Source organism: Trachypithecus francoisi, unplaced genomic scaffold (genome assembly GCF_009764315.1).
Source record: "Trachypithecus francoisi isolate TF-2019V2 unplaced genomic scaffold, Tfra_2.0 Lachesis_group12, whole genome shotgun sequence".
Classification (NCBI taxonomy): Eukaryota; Metazoa; Chordata; class Mammalia; order Primates; family Cercopithecidae; genus Trachypithecus; species Trachypithecus francoisi.
The window spans coordinates 64,439,551-64,450,085 of record NW_022681457.1 but is presented as its reverse complement, the minus strand read 5'-3'; the positions used below and the strand labels follow the sequence as shown (position 1 = coordinate 64,450,085).

The 10,535-nt window shown below is 53.5% G+C and overlaps 1 protein-coding gene across 1 annotated transcript; it reads right to left on the bottom strand.

Moving 5' to 3' along the window:
- Positions 1-774: 774 nt before the first annotated feature.
- FXYD3 (FXYD domain containing ion transport regulator 3) lies at positions 775-8,635 on the bottom strand. The gene is made up of 9 exons (XM_033225710.1): positions 8,379-8,635; positions 7,978-8,074; positions 5,022-5,075; positions 3,327-3,359; positions 3,190-3,213; positions 1,583-1,657; positions 1,468-1,504; positions 1,115-1,152; positions 775-998 (listed from the first exon to the last, which is right to left on the bottom strand). The coding sequence occupies exons 3-9, from the start codon at positions 5,059-5,061 to the stop codon at positions 982-984; spliced, it is 264 nt and encodes an 87-aa protein (XP_033081601.1). The 5' UTR covers positions 5,062-5,075; positions 7,978-8,074; positions 8,379-8,635; the 3' UTR covers positions 775-981.
- Positions 8,636-10,535: the final 1,900 nt, after the last annotated feature.

The following is a 10,535-nucleotide window of genomic DNA, read 5'->3' as shown; positions in this document are numbered from 1 at the left end:
TGCTAAGAGCGGCCCAGGTCCCAGGGAGGCGTTTCCGCAGCTCATGGTCTCTGAGTGTGGGTTGGTGGTTATCGAGGGACTCAGCGGATGTTTGAGGGATAAAACGGCATGATGAGGGGACAAGTCACGAGTTTATTGTGGGTCTCTATTTGGGTTCATGTTTCAGGACATTGAGGGAGATATTTTTGGGTGTTTTGAGTTTTAGGCATTTTGTGGGGTAGTTCACGGGAACATTTTGGATGCCTTATTAAGTATTGGGGAGGCTCAAGAGAGTTTGAGGCTTGTTGGAAATTCTCACACTATGTGGTCACTGTATGTCATTAAGGGTAGCATAGGGAATTATTTAACGGGCTTGCAGGGACATTTGGGTATTTGGAAAGATCTTGGAATAAACTGAGGTCTGGGGGTGAATGAAAGGGTCACAGGAGTCTCACTGTTATAAACTGTCTGAACCCTTCCATCATGGTAGGACGATCCTATATTCCAGTTTTCCTGGAATGGTCCAGGGTCCACTGGAATGTTCCAGTGTTCCATCTAGTTAGAGCTCTCTCATTCCTTTGGCTACTAGTAAATCCCAAATTGCATATAAGGTTCCCATGGCTGAGGAGGCAGAGGGCGGGCCTGTGCCATGCCCCAAACCACAAGGGAACAGGCCTGTGGGCTTTTTCCAACAAGCAGGCTCAGTGCCAGCCTCTGTGTCAGCCTCCAGGGCATGCCGACCTTCTCATGGTGCCCCAAGCCCCACCCCAGTGTACACATAGGAAGTCTCCAGGCTGCTTGGGCAGAGGCACAATCATTTTAGATTAAAAAAAAAAGAAATTGAACAAAGACCCTCCTGCGGGAGGTGAGATGAGGCCCTGCAGTGCAAGGGAGTCCCAGCAGACGCGGGAGAATTCCATCCTGGAGTTCAAGTTTCTGTGCAGAGACAGGACCTGGGGACAGAGAACAGTCCTCCACCCAATTTCAGCTGGTTCGTCTTCATCAGTTATGGGCTGAGCCTGGGGGAGGTGACGGGATCCGTTTGTGAGGGTGGATTGAGTTTTCTTTCCAGTGTGCGCGCACACACACACACCACTTCCGTGTTCCCCTCAGCCCCATGCTGCCCCATCTTTACCTGGGGTGATGAGAGGTGGAGTCTCCCCTGGATGGTGACTAAGGAGACAAAAGTGGTGAGATCCGTGTCCACCCCCATTTGCCCTCTCCCTCCGGGTAGAGGGTTCTTAGCCTGCCCAGACATGTCTTCCTGGCTGTTTTCCACTTGGGGGGTTGTGCAATCCCAGGGGCCAAAGCATTTCAGGATTTGGGGCCCTCTGGGGATTACCAGCTAGAAACAATGAACCTGGAAATTTTAGCGGCAGGAACTCTGCAGGGCAGAGCCCGGAGGCCTCTCCTGCTGGGAGAGTTAGCCCTTTCACCCTGAAAAGCATCCAGCCAGCCTGAGGCGGGCATGCCGGAACAGTATCTTACCTGGGCTTCTGGCCGAACTTACATTTGCATTTTGCACCTGTTGGGGAGAGCTGAGTGGTCAGGGGAGGGGAGCCCCAACCCCGGCCCGCCTGCTCCCCCCAACTCCTTCACTCACTGATGACAATGATGATGCCCATGGCGCACAGAACCCCAGCGCAGATGAGCCCGCCAACCTGGAGGCTGTGCCAGTCTAGGAGGAAAGTGGAGGGGACCTCAGTGCCAGGCTATGTCCTCTCCATCCGTCCCCCCATCCTCTTGACAAATACATATGGAGCATCTAGGATGCGCAGGGTGCTGGGGACACCGCCGTAAGAAAACAGACAAAATCCCAAGTGCTCACATTCTAGTTCACACACCAGCAAACAAGATCTGTCATGCAGGATCAGGCAGAGATAAGTGGTCTGAAGAAAAATAAGCAGGGTGGGAGATGGAAAGTCAGAGGGCAGGCTGGGCATAGTGGCTGACACCTATTAGGTTGGTGCAAAAGTAATTGCATTTTTGGCTAGGCACAGTGGCTCACGCCTAATATCCCAGAACTTTGGGAGGCCGAGATGGGCAGATCACCTGGGATCAGGAGTTCCAGACCAGCCTGGCCAACATGGTGAAACCCGGTCTCCACTAAAAATACAAAAATGAGCCAGGCGTGGTGGCAGGCGCCCGTAATCTCAGTTACTCGGCAGGCTGAGGCAGAAGAATCATGAACCCGGGAGGCGGAGGTTGCAGTGAGCCAAGACTGCCAAGATTGCGCCATTGCACTCCAGCCAGTCACACTCTGGGTGAAAGAGCAAAATTCTGCCTCAAAAAAAAAAAAAAAATGCATTTTGCCATTAAAAGCGGTTGCAAAAACCACAGTTACTTTTGAACCAACCTAATATAATCCCAGAGCTTTGGGACTTCAGGAGTTTAGGAGTTCTAGACCAGCCTGTGCAACATAGTGAGACCCCATCTCTACAAAGTATACACAAATTAGCCAAGTATGGTGGCACATGCCTGCAGTCCCAGCTATTCAGGAGGCTGAGGCAGGAGGATCGCTTGAGCCCAGGAATTTGAGGCTGCAGTGAGCTATGATTACGCCACAGCACTCCAGCGTGGGTAACAGTGTGAGACCTATCTCTAAAAAAAAAGTCAGAGGGCAGCTCTTTTAGAGGGAGTTGTCAGGGAAGGTCTCTTAGGGGGCTGCATTTGAGCAGAGGGAAGGGAGGGAGCCATGTGGTTCTATGGAAGGAAGCGTTCCAGGCAGAGGAACCAGCAAGTGCAGAGGTCTGAGGCTGGCAGTATGCCTGCGGTGTCTGAGAGGCTTGGAGCAGAAGGAGTGAGCAGTGTGAAGGAGGTGAGGGCAGAGCGGGGAGTAGGGAGCAGGTCATCGGAACCTGGAGGCCAGATGAGGGTTTTGACCGAACAGCTCACCACCTCCAGGAAGTTTTCTCAAGTCAACACTTCTCCTAGCAGTTGATTTGAACCAAACAATGGCTTCCTGCAAACTGTCCTCACCTCCTGCGTGTGTCTAACTATCTTGCTGGAATAGAACCTTCCCAAAGGCCAGGTTGCTGCCTCTAGTTCCTTTAATCCGCTGTGTGGACTCTTCAGTGCTCCCATCTTAGTGCCTTCCTATCTTTGTCCTGTGACGCTCACATCAGACCCTCACCCAATCCTGTGTGGGAACCCTTGGCCCCAAGCAGTATGCGGGGTTGTGGGGACGGGAATGGGGGCACAGGCTCTCACCATAGTAGAAAGGACTGTTTTTATCTGCAAGGAAAGAAAAAACATCATGAATCCAGGACTATAGCCAGGATGCAGGCCCCGCTCCCACCCAGGGGAGAATTTGGGGGTGGGACAGGTAAGAGTCCAGTCTGACTCACCTTCTGGGTCGTTGGCGTCCAGGACAGGCAAGCCTGGCGGGAGAAGAGGGGAAGAAGGGGAGATGGCGATGCTGGCCTCAGCCAAGCCCTTGGGCAGGGCCTGTGGAGTTTCAGGGGCCTTGGGAAAGGGTCCCCTGAGGGACAGGGGTCCTGTCACTGAGCAGCCACCTCATCCCCTCGTATCCCATCATGGAAATGTGAACTCGCCCACTCAGCCCCACACCTCCAAGTCACGCCAGCATTCTGCCACCTGAAATTGGTTCTAATCTAGGAGGGTTTTGGCCACTGTTTGGTCTCGTGTTTCAGACACGTGGTTAATCCATGCCTTCTGCAGCAGCAGGGGACTTTCCTGGTCAAGATGACAGATGGTTTCAGTTCCCAGATTCCTGTTTCCCCAAGTCCAATCATGTTCAAAGCCCATCCTCCCGCTTCCACCATGTCCACACCCACGTGGTCTGGTGTTTGCACATCATTGAAAATGACTCACTATTATACACTGAAATAGACTTTATTGAAAATGTAATTTTAGATCACTACCCTGCAGGGAATACTAGTCTTGCCCTATGTAATGGATAAAAAGTGTGCCTATAATCCCAGAGCTTTGGGAGGCAGACATGGAAGGATTCCTTGAGCCTGGGAGGTCAAGGCTGCAGTGAAAAAGTGAAAAGGGGCCTAGGCACAGTGACTTAGGCCTGTAATCCCAACACTTTGGGAGGCCGAGGCAGGAGGGTCACTTGAAGTCAGGAGTTCGAGACCAGCCTGGCTAATATGGTGAAACCTTGTCTCTTCTAAAAATATAAAAGTTAACCAGGCATGGTGGCACATGCCTGTAATCCCAACTCCTTGGGAGGCTGAGGCAGGAGAATCACTTGAACCCGGGAGGTGGAGGTTGCAGTAAGCTGAGTTCATGCCACTGCACTCCAGCCTGGGCAACAGAGCGAGACTCTGTCTCAAAAAAAAAAGAAAAAAGAAAGAAAGAAAAAAGGGGAAAAGTGTTTGGAAGTTAAAGATGCACTTGCACCGAGCCGAGCCTTCTACTTGAAGTTTTTAGAAAATTTACAAGAGAACTGGCGGGGCAGTTATCTTTTTTCAGTGCTTTGAAGGTGTAATTTCATTGTATTCTAGCTTCTGTTATTTATGTTTTTTTTTCCCGTTATTTAATTTATGTTTAATAGCCAGTGCAGTGTGGCTCGTGCCTGTAATCCCAGCACTTTGGAAGGCTGAGGTGGGAGGATCAAACTCAGCCAGGAGTTTGAGATCAGCTTGGGCAATACAGTGAGACCTTGTCTCTGCAAAGTGTTTAAAAATGAGCTGGGCTTGGTGGTGTGTGCCTAGAGTTCTAGCTGTGTAAGGCTAAGAGAGTAGAATTGCTTGACCCCAGGAGTTTAAGGCTGTAGTGAACTGTGATTGCACCATTGCACTCCAGCCTGAGTGACAGAGACTCCCTTTCAAAAAAAAAAAAGAAAGAAAGAGCGAGAGAATGGGGAAGATGGTGACTTTCCAGCTGTGCGAGCCAGCTCTTCTTGTGTATCCCTGGCAATCACTAGTTTGACTTTACTTACCCTCAAGGAGATGCTGTTCTAACATTTACCACCTTCCCTGGGGCGGTAGAAAAGCACAGGAGATAGACAGAGGCTTGGCAGCCTCCCATCCAGGGGATCCAGAGAAAAAGGCAGTTGGGGGATTGGTACTCACCTGCCAGGAACACAAGCAGGCCCAGGGTCACCTTCTGCATGTCAGAGCACTGGCCTAGAGGGGTGGCAGGAGGTCCGGCCTTAGCAGAGCCACCGGGAGGCTGGCCCTGTGCCTATGGCTCCCCAACCCTCCTCCCTGCAGGGTGCGCAGTTCACCCAGGGCAGGAGGGCTGGCATCTCGCTGGGCTGAGAGATAAGCCGCGGCCGCGCCGTGGAGTGGGGACTGGGTGAAACTCGGGCCTGACGCGGGAGGAGCCATAATAACTCACTGGACATGGACTTCAGGCTTTCTGTGAATCGCCCCGCAACCAAATGAGGGCACCACTGCCCGCTGTTGTCCTCATTGGACAGATGGGGAAACTGAGGCTCTGGGAGGCGAAACTAGGTGCCCTAGCCAGGAAGCAGGATTTAAGCCAGGCCTGGCTCCTCAGCAGCTGCTCCTAACTAAGGACTGTCAGGGCCTTGGGGTGTTTGGGGAAGCCAGGTGTTGGGAGCCAGGTGGCAGGAGGCCCGCTTCCCGGGAGTGTCTCCATAGACGGCTCAGAGCCTGCCTGGCCCTGCCAGGACATCGCAGACTTCAGGCTGCGGACTGAGCAGGTTCTTCAAGCTGCTCAGGGCGGGGTGTGTGGAGCAATTGACTTGAGGCTGGGACTGGGGGTAGAGGAGGACAAACTCAGTCTGGCTGCAGCCCTAGCTCCATCTCTGTTCCCCAGAACCTCCTGCCACTCATCCCTCACCCATGCCCTTCCCGGTCCCAGCCCTGGCTCTGCCTAGCCTGAGTCCCCAGCCCAGCCCCTGACCCTACCCCTAGGCCCCGCAGAGCACTTTCTTTCCCAGGTAGACCTGCTCAGCATAAGGAACTTGTTCCTCTCTCCTTCCTGACCTGGCATCAGTCCTGCCCTCCCAGCCTGCAAGGCTGCACCAAGCCCGAGCCTCCAAGCATGCCCTCCCCTGCCCTGTTCCTGCCCAAATGCTGAGTGCATAGTTATCATAATTGTTTTTATTTTTTCTCTTTTTTTTGAGGCAGAGTTTCACTCTGTCACCCAGGCTAGAGTGCAATGGCACAATCTCAGTTCACTGCAACTTCTGCCTCCTGGGTTCAAATGATTGTCCTGCCTCAGCCTCCCGAGTAGCTGAGACTACAGATGTGTGCCACCATGCTCAGCTAATTTTTGTATTTTTGGTAGAGACAGGATTTCATCATGTTGGCCAGGTTGGTCTCGAAGTCCTGACCTCAGGTGATCCACCCACCCGGGCCTCCCTAAGTGCTGGGATTACAGGTGTGAGCCACCGCACCTGGTCTAGTTATAATTTTGATAGCGAGAGCTGGTACTTCCTCCACCTTGCCCTGGGGTGCACGCTGACCTTGGTGTGTTCTCACTCACTTAACCCCCCAGCAATTTCATGGACAGCAAAAATGCTGAGAGAGGGTGGTGCCCACAACCAACGGTGCGGGTGGTCCCTGCAGGTTGGCACAGACTCCTCCCTCTGCCTACGCACCCCAGGGCCTGGGAATCCTCTCAGCTTCCCAGTTAATTCCACATGCTGAACTCACAATTTCAGTTTGAGCATCCATTTATTTTCCTTTTTTTTTTTTTTTTTTTGTGGGAAGAAAGCCTGAGACTTTGGGGAGGATTACTGAGACCCAGGAAGTGTTTAGGATCCCCAAAAGTGTTGAGGGTGGGGGAGCTGGTGTGGGTGGGTGGGCAGGATGGCATGGTGGGTAGGGGCACAGGTTGTAGGTGGACTGCCTGTGGTCTGAAGGTGTCACCCATAACCATATGAGTACCGGTAATAACAGCAGATGCTTATTGAGTGTCTACCCCACGGGGTCATTTTCTTAGCTTCCCACTTATTCGCTCAATCTCTGCAGCTTAATGTAGGGGGCACTATTATTAGCACACATTGCAGTTATAATCCTGTAACCCCTGCAAATTCATCTTAAAGCCCTATGCTCTGTCGCTGTGGCTGTTGAGTCTCACCTCTTAAGCCTCTTTCCAGGGGCTCCTCCAAGCCACCTCTGGCCTGCAAGGCCTCACTATTCCCCCTTCCCATGATGTCATCCAGCCAAGACTAACAGATAGTATTCGCCTTGCCCCAGCCCCAGCTTCTGCAAAACAATGTCCAGCCCCACGTTTCTGGAGGCTGCAGGGAGCCGGGAGCTGGGTCTGCCCTCACATTCCCCATTCAGCCTGTTGCTGAAGAGGCCCTGGACTGCTCCCAAACCAATGTGGTTGGTGGGCAGGTAAGAGAGGAAGGCGGCCCTGCAGCTGACGCTCTGTCTACCTGCCCTGATCCTTCCTGGCCACCAGGTCCCAAGACCGCCCTGAGGACTGTTTGCCTCAGCTGCCCTCTGCTATCCCCTCTATTCCTCCATACCGTAGGAGAAATGTCTCATATTCAGGGGCGGGCAGAAAGATCCTGCCCCCTCTGTGCTCCTGAAATCTCCCAAGGAACTCCACATTTACAACCTTCCCCCAACAGCTCTGTCCTCTTTTCCTGGAGGTCTCCAGAAGCCACATTCCTCAGTGCCTGGACACCCCGAGTGCACCTAGCACTCCTCATCCACATAGATGTCTGCAGTCCATCTACGCACTCCTGGTCCACTTAGATACCCCTACCTACCCAGGCATCCCCCTCTCTTCCACCCAGATATCCCCAACCCAGATACCCCTAATCCATGCAGACATCAGTCTTCCCAGACACCCCAACCACACTTACCGGTCCTGCCCTCACCCCAGCCAGCTCAGCCAGTCCCTGAGAGGAGAATGGTGGGGAAAGGGACATTAGGGGAAGGGACTTTCTCCTATCTCCTGGCTCCAGAAAAACATTTCAAAAGATTTTAGGCTCTTTAATAGCAGAGCTTCTATGTGGCAGGGTCAGTGGGCAGGTAGATACTCCCTCATTTAGGGGCAGAGCCAAGGAGGGCTTGGAGCAAGGGGGCCCCAACTGCTCACCTGTGTGGTTCACCAGGCTGAGCAGAGGTTCCGGGAGAAATCAGGGCTGCGAGGTGGAGTCCTGCCTTTATCCGAAGCTGCCACGCCCTAAGCAAACCTGGGCAGGTAGAAAACAAGTCAGATGCCCTAAGGCCCAGGGGCTCCGTTCCTGCTCTTAAAGAGACAGCTTCACCCCCTCCCCAGCCATGGGCAGCACGTTGCTCCCTGGGGTCACCAGGGCCACAGCAGCCTCAGGTGAGATGGAGAATTGGATGGGCTGGAACTCGGTCCCTGGAATTAAGGGAGGAGCTCTCTCCAATCTTCTGTGCCCAGGAGAGGACCCTGAATGGGGAAGGTTCTGGGGTCTTTAAACGGCAGAGCCTGCAGGGCCATGCAGGGAAGTGATGTGTTGGTGTTCCGACCTGACTTCTTTCCCTTAGGTGATGTGTTTTTCCTGGTGGAAGGATTGCTGGCAATTGTGGGGGACTTAAAGTCCCCTTCCAGGCCACAGCTTGCTGCAGGTACAATTTCAGGGTTATCAGAAGACGCTGGCATGACCAAAGTCAGGAGATGGGGCAGGGGTAGATATGAGGGAGTGGCTGGAACAGCAGGGAGGGGTCAGGGTGGGGACTCTGGGACCTTAGTCCTGGTCATAACCTGCTCCCTGCCCTGGGGAGAATGAGAACTGGCTCCCAGCCACCAGGCTGGAGTTTCCTAGGCAAGCTCTTTCCATGGGTGCTAGGAGCCAGATGCCCGGGTCTACAGAGTGGGCGCTGGTGGGGGCGGCTGCCTCCTAGTCCAGATAAGGCCCCCTGCATTGTACAAGGCTCCCTCCCCTTTTCCTCCCCCATCTCCTGCTCCTCCTCCTCCAGGCATTCCTTCCGGATGGGGTCTGTGCAGGCTCCCCCATGTTCCCAGTTGGGGGTGCCCCCTCCCCTCAATTCCGCCTTCTTAGACAGAGGGACTTTTGTCTGGGGGCTGGATGGAGAACAAGGATCCTTTGAGCGGTTGGCGGAGGATTGGGGTCACGGGGAGGGGTAGGGCCAGGAAAGGGGTAGCTCTGCCCTGGACACCAGCTGGACTCCAGGCGACCCCAACACCATCGTGGGGGCAGGGAGGAGGGCTGCAGGGCCAGGCCAGGGAGAAGCAGCTGCTGGGAGTGTGGAGCACAAGACAGGAAAAGGGGGTTTAGGTCAAGGCTCTGCAGGAAACTGGCCTGCTGGGGGCAGAGAGAAGGACCCCCCACTTGTCATCGCTGAGGGATGGGGGCGGGGAATGCTCGCCCAGCGCTACACCCTTTCTCTATGTGGTTCCCTGGGGCAAGTTGTCAAACCCAGGCCCTAGACAAGGACAAGGCTCCCTGCTACCCCTGTTAAGGCGGGGCCAGTTCCCATAAGAAAGCGGGGCGGGGAGGGTGCGGGGTGGGGGGGTGTTCGGGGTAGGGCTCCAAGTAAGAGGCCTAGGAGGAGATAGAAACAGCAAGGGGAGGCCCGGAGGCTAACTCAGTCTAGCTAAGGGGGTCTTTGTGTCTGTGTAGATAGCATCTCTTCAAGCTTGGTTGTGTCTGGGACGACCCCTTGGTGGTCTTGGGAGTGGAATGGTGTCTCCCTCTGCTGGGAAGCCTGGGAACTGCAGGCATCAGAGAGCAAGTGAGGGTGTGTGCAGGGTGGCTGGGAAGGGCGGGGGATGCTCTGCCCTTCACCGGAACGGGCTGAACTGGAAAACTGTTGCCTAAAAATCCTGGAGGAACACCCCTGCCGGTGGATAGATACAGAGGTATTTCCCAGACAGCTTGCTAAGCGGAAAAAAAACAAGGTGTAGGAAAACCGTGGAGCGTACTACCATTTGTGAGCGGTAAAATAATGCATATGCATACACTTGTAATGAATAAAATATTTTTGGAGATTGGCATCCATGGGTGCTTCTGTAGAGGGAAACTGGGAGGCTGGAGGATGGGGTGGAAGTGAGACGCACTCATCATCACGTGCCCTGTTATATTTTTTGAATTTTGCATCCTGAAAATATACTACCTTAAAGAGGTTTAATATAGGCCGGGCGCGGTGGCTCAAGCCTGTAATTCCAGCACTTTGGGAGGCCGAGACGGGCTGATCACGAGGTCAGGAGATCGAGACCGTCCTGGCTAACACGGTGAAACCCCGTCTCTACTAAAAAAATACAAAAAACTAGCCGGGCGAGGTGGTGGGCGCCTGTAGTCCCAGCTACTCGGGAGGCTGAGGCAGGAGAATGGCGTAAACCCGGGAGGCGGAGCTTGCAGTGAGCTGAGATCCGGCCACTGCACTCCAGCCTGGGCGACAGAGTGAGACTCCGCCTCAAAAAAAAAAAAAAAAGAGGTTTAATTTGAAAACTTTGATTCAGATTTTTTAAAAAAAATTTGTAGGTCAAACAAACCACATCTATGGACTGGTTTCAACCTGGGGGACCAGCAATTAGAGCCTTCTGGCAACCTCTGAAGGTTCCGTAGTTTTAAACACCATGATCTTACATTCTGATGTACAGATGTTTACGGTTGTTACCCAACCCAGGTCAACCATAAATTCCTCCTAGGCTGGACGTGAACA